This window comes from Anticarsia gemmatalis, chromosome 1 (assembly GCF_050436995.1).
Source record: "Anticarsia gemmatalis isolate Benzon Research Colony breed Stoneville strain chromosome 1, ilAntGemm2 primary, whole genome shotgun sequence".
Classification (NCBI taxonomy): domain Eukaryota; kingdom Metazoa; phylum Arthropoda; class Insecta; order Lepidoptera; family Erebidae; genus Anticarsia; species Anticarsia gemmatalis.
This window is the reverse complement of record NC_134745.1, coordinates 10,248,555-10,265,968: the sequence shown is the minus strand read 5'-3', so window position 1 is coordinate 10,265,968 and position 17,414 is coordinate 10,248,555. Positions and strand designations below refer to the sequence as shown.

Here is a 17,414-nt window from a genome sequence, read left to right as displayed (position 1 = left end):
CATTACTTTATACTTTCATGTTTTTAATTTCCTTCCTTATGTGACATTTAAAAGTACTAATCGTTTGGGTAGTTTTTGCTCTGTTGTGGTTATTACTACGCAGGCATAACGTGTAAACAACTATGTTTTTTGTTCGTCTTCACGTTTATGGCATAACCAAAAAAATGTAATAAAATTCGCTTTATATTCACTGACAACATTATGTCGATTCGTTCTATCAATTTTACGCTATTCTGAACTAGAGGATAAACTAAAAAAAGAGTAAATGAGCTTTAGTTCGTTCAACTCTTTATAAGAAGATTAAATGTAAAATCAAGGGTATTATAGTACTAACAAATTATTGTTGAAACTAGATCAGCACTAAATAAATAAATATCATAATAACTACTTATATTTCTTGCGTAAAATAAATGTATAACTGTATAGATTAAGCTAACTGCAATCATATAACTAAGGTTCACTTACTTATCTTTTATAATATCTTGTATAATTTAATAAAAACATATTGAACCAAACTCATTTTATTTGCAAAAAAAATAAAAGTTTAAAGAATATTGTAGAGCACAGAAAAGAAGGTATGTAAATGTCGTAAACGACGCAATAGGAATCTATATTCTATGTTGTCAGTATGTCTTGTAAGTATATTAAAACGCTATTAATAAGGTCTCCTTAAAAATATTTACAGTAAGTAAATTTCAGTTACTTTATAATTCAAAGACAATGTGATCAATTTTGTCTTACCACAAGACTCCTTGCAACGAGCCTGTGGTTAAAAATAGATCAAACTATTCAGAAGCTAACTTCCTTTACATAAATTGTAAGAAAAGGCGAGAATCCCACGGGAAATCAGAAAAACCGCGAGCAGCAGCGGAACGATCGGCTAACAGGTAATAATTTGATTAAGTAATGGAAATCGCAAATAAGTAGCAGCCAAGCCGATAATATTATTTCGCTGGGAATCACTTTTATGGTCGTAAGATCACTGGTTTAGTTATTTTTGGTTTTATGTTGCAAGACGGTGAGCTCCACGATGCATTTATTTTTAGTCGCCCAGTAGAAAATGCGTCTATTTACGCCATAAAATGTAGGTCTCTACGTTAACTAAACTGAATATACGAGCCGCCGCTACATGCACGTACTAACTTTTCTTTTACTAATGTAAATTGTCTGTAGAAAGAGATCAATGGGATGGTATACTGGAAGGATTAAGTAATTACTGAAGTACTAAGTAAACTCACTGAGAAAGCACTTACGCTTTAAATATTTCTTAATGGTAGAGTATGGTACCGTACATTTCGTATTATCAGCCAAACATAGTTTATAGCAACATAATAATATAAAATGACTAGCAAAAGACGTGGGTAGGATATCTGCATGCATTATTACATAGATTGTTGTATTAGTCGTTCAGGTCGTAGAGGTACACTACTAGCTTGTTGGTCGCATTTTTACTCGTTCACATAAATTCGTGAGTCATCAAGTACACTAAACTTTATGGGTAAAGATTCAAATGGTAATGGATAATTTAATAGTAGAGCTCTATGTAAATGTCGGACCACTAGCGACGTGCACCCAGCATAATGATCGGGCAATATTCCGAATGTTATTCAGGGACGTCAAGCTAAGGGGACCATCCACGTAATATTTTATTTTTAGTGTTTGCTGCTATTGCGGTTGACTATTACGCGGTTATTTTTAAAACGGCATTTAAACGATAGCGGGGCGCATTTTTATCGTAATCGCGGTAATCAGAGTAGCCGGCGACGACCACCGCAGGCGCAGGCATTGCACGCAACTTATAACAATAGAATAATCACAAGTCACAAGGCGGTCGCAGTCCGCCGCTATGATTGAGGACCGCTCTGCTGCCCACCGGTGACACATCGTCATGTTTTCAAATATTGATACACATCTTTCCTCGCAAATTCTACATTCACAAATGTTATGCTAATTATATTAACATAAATTATTTCTAGCAAGTATTCGTCCTTTAAAGTTGAGATTCATTTTCCTACATTTCCACTTGTAGTAAGTATTTAATTTAGTGGTCTTTAGTCTAAACCCTACTTTATACATTTGCTAACCTTCTAGGCATTTGAAGTATTACTTATCATTCAACGGACATACATACATACAAGAATTTTAAAATGAAATAATACATTGAATCAAAATAGATCCTAAAGAAACAGCAACGCAGTTTCATAACTAAATTGATGGTAATTATTGTTGTCAATTAATGTTGTCGGCGGCAGCGCACGTTTTGGGCACTGCGGTGTAGTGAATGGAGCAGAGACAGTTTGTTTGTGCGGCATGTGCGGTCTATTACTCCTATTATTCAAAACATCGGAGCCATGCTCCCGTTCAATTAAATACTCCCCGAAGCGGAGTAACATCCTCAGATCAAAAAAAAACTTTGTATCGTTCGAATCTCGAAACTTTTTTCTCTCTTTGCAGCTATTAAAGTAATACCTTCATATTTTTTTATGAAAATAAAACCGTGAATTTTATTTTATCGACTGGTATCGCCCTCGAATGTAATTCATCGGATGTAAAACAATACTGATAGGTATCGCCTGAATGCGATAAAAAAGAAATTTCAAAAGTGTTTCTGCGGGCTCTAGAGCAATTTAACTTTTGCAGGCTCATTTAAGTGCAGTGTCTTGTATTAAGATGGAACATTTAAAATATGCACGTAAGTACGTATAGTTTTTTTCTGACCTAAGTTTTATTACTGCAGGGACAGGCAGCGACGGATAGAAAGAACGTTGAAAATGTACTATTATGGCACATAGAGCGTTCGTATGGGCATGTCAAAGCTGTTGGGCTGTATGGCGTGCAAAGCAAATAGCGTCCAACCAATTAACGTGGCTTTCAAAGCAACATGTTTAAAGTGGTGAAGCACTGGCGGCGGCTTTCAAGTGCTCCGAGGTTACCCCATTTGCTTTTATTTCAGCAAAGATCTAATATTGAACTCGGCGGCCGCGTTTGTATGTCCGTCACAAGGTCAAATATGTTCTTAATTAATATTAACCTGCCACGAGCATCGCACAACCGACGGTGAGCGACGTGGGAATAAGTTCTGACAAACACGGCTTTAGCCTTTTTAACGACATCTCCCGCTAAAAGAGGAGTTAGTATTGGCTGGTGTTTTTACGTGAGAAGTTTTTTTTGCAATCATTATGTAGTTTAACGTGAAAAACATTTTACGTAATAGCTGTAAGGTAAAGAGCAGTCTTAGAATTTAAATTTTTACCTGATTTGTCTTTACGTATACACATGGCTCGGTATGTGTTACGTTGTTAACTCTTTTAAATTGTAAGATAAATAAGTATAGTTACAATAATTGCGGCCGGGTTGCGTGGCCGATCCTCAATGGAAGATATTACAAAGGCACACCCTTGAAGCGCGCCGCATCGTTTCGTGAGCGGAGAAAAAACTACGACAACGTCGACAACCCTTTGGACAAGCGAAGAATTCGCGTCGACCGCAACAAGAACAAATTGAGCGCGAACTATTGTGCGGTACGATTTGCCGAGATAACTCCCGTGTCGAGGCGCGCGGGCGCCGCCGAGCCGAGCGTCCGCCCGCCGCCGGACGTCCGTGCCTGACGACTCCGCACCACGGCCTCGTGGCTAAGATAGATGGACCGCCTCCATCGCCGCTCCAGTGTCTGTCTAGTCGGGTGTACTCAAACCAATAGAGAATTGTATGCGAGCCTGTGGGCAACGGTCGTTATAGCGGTCCCATGTGGTGGTGCGCGCGGGACGCATCTCTGTTATAAGGGGGGGTCCCGGGCAGCGCGCGTTCAGTGTGCCCGAGTGTCCCGTGTTGCGAGTGCGCACTCCTGCGTGTGCCTGCACATATTATATCCGCACCCTCCCCGCAGAAATCGCTCGACTCTATCAACATGCAGATCGTTTTGGCCACCTGCTTTTTGCTGTTCGCAGCCACCCTTGGTCCCGTGGCAGGTACGTCAATACATATATTTTTTTTATATAATTTGATTAGGTATCTAATAAAAATGTATTTATCTTAATTATCTATAATCGTCTCAGTCTCACTATGAGTCAATAACGATAATAAACGTATAGCAACAAGAAGTACCTCATATTCATTTATGTAAACAAAACTATGTGCAATTTGTGCGTAATATCGAGGGTACCAGTTCACAGGATATGATTACTAAAAGTTGACGTGTCGAAAATGTTGCTAGTGTGCTGTTCAATTGTGTTGTTATTAGAATATATGGTTCAGTGACGAGAACATCTCCGTACGATTTGATACATGTGTCCCTGACCTGTTTATTCTCTTTCAAAGTAATATTTATCATTCAAAAGATTTTTATCAAATTTACATTAAATTTCACAACATTTCAGCACCTGTTATTTTCAGAACACAGTACTAGTAAAATGCACAAAATTATATCACAAAAGTCAGCGTATAACTTATGCAAGTAGTTATAACTTATGTAAGAGTCACAATAGGCCGCGTGGTAGAGCCAGCAAGGTGGTTGCTGTGACCTACGGGTCTTCGACCTTCATTGTTAGACTTTCATTATAGTACGTACAATAGCTCTAGCCTTCTTTACTCAAGCTGAGTATTATATTATAGAACCTGAAGCAAACCAATTTAACAAAAAAATAACAAGAGTCAAGTCATTCGGTACTAGTTAAAAACAATAATCTCAATATTTTTATACCTGAACAAGCACAATAAATGAAAAACAATCGCGTGAGCAGCATGTTAAAACATGGTGTTGGTGTAACCCAGCTTGTTACACGCAATAAAATTTGTATAATCCGTCGTAACCGGTAGGTAATATCAACAAAGCTTACGACACTGAGGTGAGCCATAAAGCGGTGCAATGCGGTGATCGGTGCGTTTCGCGTGTTGACTCAAGTGCGCGGCCCGACCGCAGCGCGTACGCAGCTATGTCACATGCGACATGCGACATGCGACAGAACAATGCGACGCTGCACTCCTACCTCTGTTCTACTCTTGTAAAATGTCTCTTGCGTGCATTTGAAACGGTACATAAGTACCATCATCTAAACTATTACTCAATACTAATAAACCTCTCATTGAATTCAATTATGATAATTGATTTATATTAAAATCCGTTTACCTAACCGCCTTACTCAGTAGCTATTTTTGAATTTGATTTCAATACACATATCAAAATTGCTACCTTTGGCTTTATCTACTATCGAATTCCCTCCCGATACAATTGTATTGATCAATGTAGAAATCTATATATCTGTAGGAAACCGTTTATGGGAATGCATCATTATCTCATCAAAGATGTCTCTGTGCGGGTGCAGTCTGTGAGAAGAGCTGACGATTTAAACCAATCAACATAGTAGGTAGTGATTCCGCTAATGAGGCGTGTCCGCAGCTATCGGACAGGTTATCGACAGGTCGGTAAAAACTCTTCGACGGAAGTCGATGTTGTGAAAAAATAGTGCGGGGATGCGGAGGGAGTGGCGACAGGTGCGGGGGTTCATCGCCCCTCGACTAGCCGCCGCGTGGTCAGGACATCTAGCGCTGCAGTTCCATGGAATAATATTATGGTGCGCCGAGACCGCCGCCTTCTTCGTACTCGTAGCTCTCGCACCGGTACCGTAAATGACTCCAGATTATACGCAGATAGTCGCTCCACTCACTACACTTACATATTTTGTCTATCCGTGATGATGACTCTATGATCACGGCATTCACAGCGCGGCGGCGTACTGTCGAGTCATTTTCAGTGCCCGACTTTAGTCTAAAGTGTCAGAAATAATTTGACAACTTCCTATTTGCCTGTTTTATAGCTGATACGTATCTTTGACATAACAAGTGAAGCGAATTCTCATAATTTTACGTTTGCTTTACGAAATTTGGTGTAAACGTAATATTTTAATGGAAAAAATATAATCTCGTATCACGCGTCTAATAAGATGGAGATTTTTCTAAAATGCCATACCAACTGCTATTACATATTTACTCACCAGAAAAAATATGAATTTGTATTTCGACTCACATTCCCGGGCAATTGTTTATGAATTTAACTTTTTTATGTTAATAAATACGTTAAGAAGAAGACACATAATGTTTCTTTTTTATTGATTAAACATTAAATTAGATTTATAGTAAATTCAATTCCAACTTGACCGTGTCTAAAGTGGATCGAACTTAAGGTCTTTACAGTAGGTTAATCTTCAAACGTTGGGTGCCGAAAGGCCACAGATATATTTTATTATCATCATCTCCTTATTTTTTTTCGTCGCTATAATTCAAAAGTAATGTGGCCGGAACACCGGGTGGCATGATTGTATCAAATTACTTATTGGACGTGAGCATTGGTTACTCATAGGAATAGGAATTTAATAGTTTAGTCACCAGACGCAAATGGTGTTATTATGATTCGTCGATTAGCGTGTAATGTTTTTGTTTCGGCGTACTTATGTTTGTGTAGTGGTACCGTCTCATTAGTAATACAACTTCAGTAGAACCACCAGTGTTCGTGGACATTTGTTTGTCTCGCTGGCCGGGACCAGGGCCGGCTCGGCATCGGGTTTGATTACTAAAAATAGTCTGGTGGGTGCATTCCGCAGCGGGCGCGAGAGAGGAGTCGCGCGCGCCGTCCTTGGGACGGTCTCTGCGCATCGCTCCTTCGCCATTATCTCGATCCCTTTTTTGCCTACCGATCGTTATCCGACCACGAACAACCCGATCGATGTTCCCACGCACACCGCCAATCAAAAAGTTTTGGTAGACACCAAAATTGCACTTTTTACAATACATTAATTTGAAATTGGTAATTTGATGACTGCTTTGCGGCTTCAGGTGTTCGAATCATCAATCATCTCGAATAGATTTGTAATGAGAATCGACGCAACTAAACCCATTTTCCGGTACAAGTTCAACGACTTGTTTAGTATATCACAATCTACGGCGCGAAGTACTTTATCGCGATATAAATGTTCGCATGGACTATCTAATCGGGAAGGGAGACTTTACAATATCCGATAGAGGTATAATATTTAACATTGAACTTGGCACGGCCGTGAAATACCCGTCGTGTAATGCATGGAACATGGAGCGTGCGCCGCAGGGCCGGGTGGTTGCGCTCGATCCGCCAACTGGTTCGCATTATGTAATGCATTGCATTGCGCGCACGCACACGCTTGTGCGGCCGCGCCACACGCCCGAGCCCGCCAGCCGCCGCCGGCGCCAACGGTTTGCGGTTGCACGATTACACAGCTTTTAATCAATGTTTAAGTGAAACAATATCTACATTTAATCGGAAGTGCGATTTTAATTCTCCTGCGTTTACTGCAATTAAATCTTGGCATCGTAATACTTCACGATGACTAAAAGACTCGAGTTTACGATGTTATAAAAAGAAGTAACGTGATATTTTATGATGCTTGGAATGTAGAGCCGTATACCTGATGCTTTTGGGGGATGATGGTCGTTAAACTATTTCAAATCCCTTTATAATTTCCACTAAATTCCCGTTTGACTGAAATATGATACTTTATGATCTTGATGTATATTTATTTTGACAAAGAGAAGATACAATTTTTTTAGCAGCCTTTCTGAATACTATTAAGAGAATAAAAAAATATTTACACGGTTAAGCTTTTGTTCTCTGATAAGACATGAATGAAGTTCTTCAGAAAGCTATTCTATGAAGGACGTTTTGCTGACATGATAGGGATAATAACAAACCAAGTAGTTCCCAGCTAGAGACTTGTATAAAATATTGAGCTATTAAACTAGTATTATAAATATGGGTTGTATGTTATCGCAATATATATCTTCGCATCATCTAACATGTTTTTATCCAATTAATTCATTAAGTCAATAAATAATGTAGCGATAAAAACTAAGAGTTGCTCATATCCCGTGGGGATGAAACGTCCGTTAGAATAATGATGAAGGCTTTTGCCTTACGCAGACAACCTCTTATGTGCTGGGCTCTGTGTTATTTTTAGATTCTCATAATGCATAATTTGCAACGTCTCTTAACCGGTTCACTCCGGTATAAGTACACAGTGGTATTAGATATGGCATGATAAAAGTTTCTACAAGAAGAAAAATTAAAAAATATATATTTTCTGCCATCTTGCAGAGCAATTACGTTAATTTCTATGGAATATGTTCATCCTAAAGAAAATAAATTGCTGAAATTAGTGTCTAACCTGCGCCAGTGTTTATAATTTTATGAGTGAGTGTGAGGTACCTTGTAAGCATTTTATACGCAGCCCTAAATTATTATTATGTTCATTAGTTCGATAGTGGGTAATACCAAGTGTGTGGAAGTAACAACATTCTAATGGTAATTACTCGACCTTTTGCAGCTCCCCACGAATACTTAACTAATGGCAATTATACAGTCCGATGGGTGCAAAAATGAACAATTCCCCTTAAAGAAATTCCCTATCGTAATCATTATTCAGGCGTATAAGTTTTTATTAATGTATGTATTGCTCCAAGCATTTATAAAAAATATGGATTGTTCTAGCGCAACATTGAAATACGTATAGCTACAGTTATTGTTGAGTCAATTACCTTCTAATTGAAGTGAATTCTGAATACCTTTTTCAAATTATGTCATGATTGAAGTGAGTGGTACGAAAGTATGGTAATTTAAATAACATATTATTGATCATGTAAGAAATAAAACAATACAAATTATCATACTTATACTCCTTTAACATCGATACCAATGAATGGGAGGAAGTTCATATTATATGAGACGTGAGATTCCTTGACTTATAATCGAATTTAAATGAGACAACGGCAGAGAGAGAAGCTTGTGGATAGATACTAGTCATATTTATGTTTTAAATGGTGTTGTGTATGCAAAAGCGCGCGTCGCTACATCTGCCAACTTCCGATAGTACGTCAGATAGGTGATTGAGTAACGATATCCGCGATTTTGCGCCGACATCCTCTGAATTCATTAAAAAAGGACACGTAACGCTATCGGAAATATACTTTATATTTAAACCAACTACTTTTTTGTTACGTATACGTCTTGTGTTATGTTGCATCTAAGTTCTAGGTCGGGGAAAAGGTCTTTTCGCATTATAGTATGTATGAATTTCTAATAAAATCTTTTGTCTACACAAAAATCTCGATATTTGGGTACCTCACGAGCTCACTGAAAGAAACCTAAAGAACCGTGTACTCATTGTGATTCTTGAAGCCAAAGAGATTTTATTACAAGTTCATACATACCTACTATAATGCGAAAAGCCTTTTTTTTCCCCGACCTAATATTATTTTCCGCGATATAAGTCGGTAAGAATCCGTTACTGTTTATTGATCACCTTTATAATTACTGCGAGACAACACACAAAATCTCAGTTTGGTCATGTAATAAAATTTTCTAACCCTAATGTTGTGACACAACAGTCTTTTCTGATATCAGTGTATTTTTTGCCGCTACATTCTTTTGTGTCCATAAACAGCTATTAGTGGGATACGGTACCTTCACGGAGTGCACATTGAACGCTTCAGCTATAAATAGCTATCTCAAATTGCAATCGGCAAAAATCAACGAGTGCAAATCGCGATGTCGTTTGCGATTGCGCGCCGCGCTTCACCACATGACATTTGCGACAAGTTTTTGGACAGCGGCCCGTTAGCGTCCGGTGGATGAGCTCGCCGGATATCCAGCCATCGGCGGCGCCGCCCATGGCAGCCGAGTGCACTCACCCCTACGTTTCTAGGGTTGAGTTACTATGTTCCAAGGGACACTACGAACATTAGCTCCATAGCCATATTATAGTTGCTTCGCGAACCTTGTAAGGAAATGAATGCCATTTAATAAAGTTTATAGTTACTTGCTACTCTATCATTGGAAAAACTATCATCGACAGCCCTGGTCACATAGTAGCGCCTTCAAAACTAGCTCTGTACGATATGGAACAGTGCCATCCACGTCTCGGTGGTTCCGATGACGACGGCGTGGTACGGGACAGGAGTGCCGATGTCGTTCATCAGTATGCGGCGCGCGCGCATGACTCACGCGACGTGACCCGCCTCCCCGACGCTCATTGTTGCCCGTGTACACTCGTCTCGCTGTCACTCACCACTTTCTAAACGTTCCTCAGCGAACCTTTTATACCCTTATATTGCTTTGTAATCACACAAGTGTAAGATTATTCATATTGAATCGGTTCATTACTGCTAACATGAGTGCAAACGTCGCGTCGGAAGTCATGGCTTGCCTTATGTCTGATTGCAATCAGCGAATACAAACTGTATTTGCATATTACGCCTATAAATCAATCTACCGAATGTACATAAATTTGTTACGAATTTGTATTCTTCCGGGTGAAGTTGAATGAAATGAAATTTGTTAAATGAATTGGGTAGTCTAGACTTGGGGATTGAATGGCTGAGTCGTAAGAGAAGACAAATCGCTTTGGGTAAATAAAGTGACTAGAGAATGCGGCATTCATCAAGGAAAAGCTCGAACAAGAAGTAAAAGCGAAGTAAGCAAGTAATGCGCGACATCGTTTATGCATGAGGCTACATTATGCATGGATTCCAATCGCAGGCTCAGGACCTCTAATAACCGAGTAAAGCTGAGTTGTAGAACTCAGGGTTCTTAAGAGCGCACACAATATACCATTCAGTGTCTGAATATAATACTGTTCAATGCAATAGAATATTTACGTTCATGTGTCAGAATATGTTTCTGTTCAATGTACCTACGTAAATATTTAACAGGAATATAATCTATTTACAAATCAAATACTTACTAACTTAAATCATCAATCAATAAATCAAATCAAATGCTTATTCGCCAAGTCGAAGATGAGGTATCTATCACTCGCTTCTTTGTGATCAAGTTAATAAACCCTGTACAGTGGTCAAATATCATCAGAGTATTTTTTACCAGCATCACGCCACTTACATCCGTACTATGTCTTAAGGCGTTGATTAAAAGCGGGACGCTTCTAATGTAGCATGTTGCTGGGGAATAAATTTGCTCGTATCTATGCAAGTGTTCGTGAGAACGAGTGACAAGGCATCTATCAATACTGAGCCAATTAATGGGCTACCATTACAACTAGTATGTAAATCAGAGGAGCGACGTGAAGCTTCTTACTCCACTCAACCAGCGTTCAACACGAAGCAGGATACATTTAATTGCATATTATTAATCACTCTCTTGATGGTTTAATAAAGTGTGCATACTGCGCATGGAAGAAGACAGGATGAAGACAAAATCTTCGTTTCCTTTGTGAATTGTTGGAAATGGGTTTACAATTGCATTTGGCGGGACACGGCACGACATGCTATATATAGGAGGTCTCAATGCTGTGTCGTTACTTTCTTAAGAAAACAAAATCTTGGTTTTGTTTGTAGGAGCGTGGTCGTGGTCTTGTTTAATATGGTCGTGGTTGTAAAGATGCAGTGCGCGGTATTTCGTGCTCGGCCAAGCGTGAGATTCGCGTCGATGCTTCTTAAAGTGGATGACACTGCATTTCTAATCTATTTATCAAGGTGTATTGACCGCTATCTACAACTTGCGCACGCTGCCGCTGTACTTAGTCTCCACTTCAAAATTCAATTTTGTTTTAAAATACATTTAATTTATGTATCGGTTAAATTATCGTTGGAGAATTTTCAAAAAACAGTTCTACAACAGTTCGATATATTATTTGGAAAAAGTATCGATTTAAGTCATCTTCTAATTCTGACCAGTTTTCGATTTTTATATTTGTTAATGAAGACATAACATGTAAAATTGCTTTCGTTCTTCGTTAAATTAGGAAGTACCTAATAAAAGTTTGCGGTTGACCACAAAACCGCGGTCATTGAATATAATTAGCGTCGTCAAATCGCAGCGGGAGGCCGACCGCGAAACACTTTGTGTCGTATGTATTCCACGTCCATGCATTATACTGCAATCGTAGTATGAAAATGACGTGCTCAATTGCAAACTTTTTACAATGAACTTCAGGTACCGTGCCTAAAATATTAAGCAGTGGTGAAAAGAGGTGTGGGAATACATTACTGAACGTAATACGAGACAGGGTCGCGTAGGAAGAAAGGTAGATAGCACTCACGCACTGTAGAATAATGTACATATATCTATCCGTGCTTTAGTACAATCAAAATATGTGTATGGGTGTATGGATGAGCATAATGTGTATGTCATGTGATGAGCCGTGTGACGTAAATCACAAGGTAATGGAGCCGAGGACTGAGGAGGCGTCGCGCTCGTAACACTCGCATTTAACGCGATGAATGAAATGAATGAGGGCCGCGTTATTATCCGGGTCATATTCATTTCCATGTCAAGATCCATTGTCATTTATCTAAAACCTCAGTTTATAATATTGCAACACAAATTTTATTTCGTGCTGTTTTTGCTTAAGTTTATTTTAATACGCAAGTTGTGAAATCTAATACAATTAATTATGCAATAGGATTGTTTTCCAAACATGTACGATAGCAATAGTGTTTTATATACATTTCTCTATTGTTTCAGCTCAAAGGATAACAACTATACAATTAGATGGCGTGCAATATTTCATTTCAAGGATGAACCCCTACAGCCCGGAGCTCAACTATTTCCTCGCTTATCAGTACTGCAGGTGAGATGAACTATAATAATGTCTTCGTAGCAATAGCTACGTATTTAAAAGTGCTGGGCAAGATGTGAATCTCGGGGTGGTTACAGCACAGGCACTCCTCGTGAGATAAATATTCTGTAATCGTGACTTCGTATGTTCTTATCTGGTGTGTCGTGTTCTGTTCGAGCTGTAACGTAAGTAGAGTTGGGTCCGCGTTAACAAGCGCGCCTAGGTGTGCTTGGACGCCTTGCCACCAGGAAGTGCAGGGTCATTTACATTACCGTTACATGGTACAGAGAAAACGACACAATATTATCTGTATCATCGCGGACCAATTCCTTGAGCTTTTGTACTCCGAAAGCTAAATGAAAGCTGAGCATAGCTAGACGTTTTTAAATAAATAAAAACATATGGTACAAATAATGGATAAATGAAGATTATACATTAATAAAATAGTTGAAGAAAATATTATGAATCCATACTCCACGTATAAGTATCACTCCGCTATTCACTCTCTGGAAGTGATCGTGCGCGTTTGGAATACATTTCCTTTACCTTCCGCCAATATGTAAATCGCCCGTTAGTCTGTTCCAAACGAATAATGATTTCCTAAGCTAGAAAACGCTTCGTTTCGTTCAAAAGTGGCATTGTGCAGTAAGCGCCACTGTAGAGGTGCCGTACTCTGCAATCTAGATCCGACCACGTGCACGCTTAAATTGCTGTGAAAGGTCAGTAGCCCCGTAGCTCGGTCACGATGTCCTTCCAGCGCGTCCAAGTCACGACCTATTTACGGTTCTGATTGTTAGCGATGGTAAAAAGCTCTACCCATAATATCTGTATCGCTAAGTAAATAACGTGTACGAGGAAAATAATGGAACTAAGAAATCGATTAAGGTCGCGGCAAAATCGTCGTAAAATATGACTCGAATTGGCGTCGTGACAAGCGTGACGAGATGCAATTCAGGAGCAGGTGCTGCGTGACGACAAGTTTTATGCTCATGCGTCGCGGTCACCGGTCGCAATAACACCGGACCCGTGGATAATTTACAAACTGCTTCAAGTCGTGTTACGGTTTGCTTTGATCGCCACGACAAAAACTAACTAGCGGTACCGATGTGACGACGAGTGACGACGAGCGACGAGGACAAGCGATTGTTGCCCGTTTTATTACTTATCACTCAACTTGATCCATATAATAATTTAAACGAATTAAAAGTAGTATTACTTACGTAGTCGCACTTGTCTAGTTTAAATTAAACTAAAATAAAGAAAAATAAGTGATGATGACTTGTTAGTCTTCGAAAAAAAAAGGATTACGATCCGAAAATAAATAAAGTTAAAATCATCATAAAACCTGATTTTTCAATGTTTGGTGCCAGACAGGGGACAAAAAGAAATATGGCAGTTAAGTATGCCGAAGATGACTTAAAAGTAGCCGAGTAAATATTCAGCAGAAGTTCATGATGAATTCAAGTGGTGTATAATTTCTGATGTTCATTTAAAAAAAGTTGAGTGAAACGTGGCCTGCCTCTCAATCGGGAATCAGTTTTGGCGAGCAATTGCAGGATGTGTTACGATGTTATTATATTATTGGAACTAATTACAATAAAATATAATGTAATTGTTAAGGACTTGCTGTTCTTTATTCAGAGAGGGACATTGCACTTTAAGATAATTATAATTTTCCTAAGAGCTCAACGTGTAGTTACGGGGCGTAGCGAGTAGTTGTAGAGGTTTTTAATCCCTCAGAGTTTTCTGAACTTAGTGTAGGAATGCGGTCCCATCTTGGCAAGGCCACGGACGGAACGGGCTGTCTTTACGCGAATAAATTGCTCGTCGATAAATAGAGTTCAGTGCAACTTGTAGTACTTAATGGATGCAGAATAAATACTTTTAACACCTATTATTATACGTATATGCAGGTTAATTGTGTAGCTGTTGTTAAGTAAATGTAGCGTCTCGGTGAATAAACGATCGCAATAGTTAAGGAGCTTTATAAAAACCGTTTTAGTTAATAACACGTTGTGGGGCTGTATTTATTTTTAGGAACGTTGTATAGGTCTCGGGTCCTCATTTATTATAATGATTAAATAATTACACGATGCAATTGTGGATGCAACTAATAATTGTCTAATGAGATTTTTTGTTGTTACAGATCATTAGGCTTGCAGCTCGCATCTTTCGAAACAAAGGAAAAAGCTGACTCCATAACAACCTATCTTACTAATGCAGGTAAGATTCTAATTTATAGCCAATGCAATTTTACAAAATGTCATATCTCTTTGAGCCAAACCGAGTACGATTTGCTATAATTTCTTTTTTAAGTAATCTAGGAAGCAATTCCTGGCTTTCGTTCAGTACCATCAACTATCGCCCGTTTAGACAAAAAATATTTATACTCGTTTGTCTTATTTCAGGGTATAACAAATATGACTTCTGGACATCTGGTAATAACTTGGGCACGGACATGTATCTGTGGATGAGTACGGGACTTCCGTTCAATGCGACGTTCAATTACATGAGACGTCTAACAGTGGACGCGCCCAGCCAGCACGCGGACGACAGCATGGACCCGCTCGACGTGCCGCAGGGCAGCACCGCGCCCCAGCGCACCGCCAGGCATGGGTACGACACCACACAACAACATTAAATCACTAAGAAATATCGACACAATCCAAACAACTCTCTTTACTGTCTATCGCCGGATCACTTACCACCATTTGACCTTTTTGTATCCATAGATTATCCAATTCTATTCAAGTGTTCCGGCGTTCCCATGTCATAAAGTCGTGTAATAACTTTTCTTGAAAATTGTCGGTTGTGCGTTTTTCCCACGATGCGCTCTGCTGGCGACGTTAACTCGTTTATAAATAGCGTAGCACGAAAGGGCAATGAATTTTCAATTCCCAGTACCGGTTTTAAAATGCATATTGCATAAAAACTAGTCGGTATTCCAGAACGGAGCACGTGATGACAAACGGATGCGTGTCGCTGAAGGCGCCGACGTTCCACTGGGAGCCGCAGCACTGCGGAGAGATCAAAGACTTCATCTGCGAGCAGACGCGCTGCTACTACTACAACTACGGCTCCATCCCCGTGTCCTCCGCGCAGGGGTAATGCCAGGTGAGATGCCAGCCGTCTCCGGAGGCCCGTTCCCCGACTAGCCGCGCGCTCTACCGACTGTACACTCAGCGGCTTTGTTACACAGAATACACAGCTTTCGAGTTCACGTGTACATAACATGTCTAAACGACGACATGATTAACTATAAATAACATTTGGGAAACTAGTTTAAGATTTGTAGTCAGTGTGCTAACATTCATAGTTCAAGTGTAAACCGTGGATATACATTGATATTCAATGTTCATAGCGTGCTGGCCCGCGGGATAAGGCCTCTGCGCCAACCCAACCACCAAACAAGAGCCCTACACCCAGCAGACAATATTTGGCTATCAAGGCGTTAACGTCTCTAACTTAATGTTATTTTTATATGTCACTTTAACTCAAAATTTATGAATGAATTTGGTGGGTGGGTGAAGGGGGCTTTGCTTGGTATCTCTTGTTTAAGTGATACTTTATCAATAAGTTCCTTCCTGTTTTGTGTATAACAATTTGTTTGAAAATATCACTAATATAAATAACTAACGTTTTGATTACTTGTTTCTGTCTCTAACACGTTACATGACCGATGATTAAACACGTTGAAGGTCGAAACACGTGTAGATTTTACAAGCGGCTCTCTAACACGAGGGTCGGTATGTTTGACCGACAGGAAGCCGCTGTCGATGACGACGACGACGACCGCGCACCCACTGACGTCGTCGTCGCCGCCGCCGCCGCGCTCCGAACACCTGCCGACTCACTTCACCCTCAACGACCTCATCGGCAAACTGCGGCCGACCTCGTTGGACGGCCTGCAGTCGCCGCACATCAAGAAACTGGGGCTGGCGTCGTCGCCGCAGATCGACTCGCACTACTCCCGCGCCGCCGACGCCCACGCGCACGACTCTGAGCCGGAGCAGAAGGAGGAGGCGACGCAGGGCCCGTACGACGACGACGAGGGCATGGTGGGCGACGACCCCGCCGCCTACCTGAGCCACGAGCCGCGCGACGCGCCCGCCGACGACGCGCCCTCCACGGCCGAGCCGGACGCCACCGAGCACTCCGTCCACGCCAGCGGCATGCTGGCACCCCCCGCCTACTAGTGACCGCCCGGCCGGTACAGCTATTTTTTCGCGACGTTTAGGTATTCAGTCTACCAAAAGTATTATTTCAATAATTTGAGGCATTTATACGTATTTTTAAGATGTTTTACACTAGATGCTTGCGTGTTGAGGGTGCACTGTTCGCCTTGTTATATCGATATCACGTAATGTAAATGAGACTTCTAGTATCGTAATATTTCAGGCTTGTACACGAATGATTATGGGGATTTCGAAGGTATATTTCGGGGCAATATGATTTTAAGGTTGAAGGTGCTGGCGACTCGCGCGCGTGCGACTTGCCTCCGTCTTCGTAATATTGAATATCACAAAATAAGTATTCCACGTATAGGTACCTACACTTCGCTAAGGTAAATAACGTAGAAACGTCAGATCTCCGATGTTTTTGATAATAAACCGTAAAATGTATTAATTTAATATAAGAAAATTGAAAGGATATTGATCGTTCGGACATATCATTTGAAATAGTGGTATAAGATAGTGTTTATATACGTGACGTACCTAGTTAAGTATATTAAGTTGAAACTCAAGAATTTAAAGAATAGTGATGTAGCGAAGTTAATAAAGTTTATACTTTAATAAGGAGAGATGTTTTATTGTACTC

At 40.1% G+C, this 17,414-nt stretch overlaps 2 protein-coding genes across 5 annotated transcripts in view; one reads left to right on the top strand and one right to left on the bottom strand.

Moving 5' to 3' along the window:
* Positions 1 to 17,414, bottom strand: part of LOC142981723 (cytosolic carboxypeptidase 1-like) — a 55,221-nt gene that overhangs the window by 14,212 nt on the left and 23,595 nt on the right. The gene's annotated exons all lie outside the window — the stretch shown is intronic.
* nw (narrow) lies at positions 3,779 to 17,393 on the top strand. Of its 4 annotated transcripts, none has more exons than XM_076118420.1 (6): positions 3,779 to 3,968; positions 12,503 to 12,608; positions 14,743 to 14,819; positions 15,005 to 15,212; positions 15,545 to 15,700; positions 16,360 to 17,393. In XM_076118420.1, the coding sequence occupies exons 1-6, from the start codon at positions 3,908 to 3,910 to the stop codon at positions 16,790 to 16,792; spliced, it is 1,041 nt and encodes a 346-aa protein (XP_075974535.1). In that variant the 5' UTR covers positions 3,779 to 3,907; the 3' UTR covers positions 16,793 to 17,393. The 4 variants fall into 4 exon arrangements, with proteins under 4 accessions (XP_075974535.1, XP_075974523.1, XP_075974544.1 ...); XM_076118408.1 differs by having other exon boundaries at positions 15,533 to 15,700; XM_076118429.1 differs by having other exon boundaries at positions 15,533 to 15,710; positions 16,360 to 16,500.

Coding starts and splice junctions, on each gene's coding strand:
- nw (XM_076118408.1), top strand. CDS start 3,908: ATGCAGATCGTTTTGGCCACCTGCTTTTTGCTGTTCGCAGCCACCCTT. Junction 12,609..14,742: donor CTCGCTTATCAGTACTGCAG/GTGAGATGAACT, acceptor TTGTTGTTACAG/ATCATTAGGCTTGCAGCTCG. Junction 15,701..16,359: donor CCCGTGTCCTCCGCGCAGGG/GTAATGCCAGGT, acceptor TTTGACCGACAG/GAAGCCGCTGTCGATGACGA.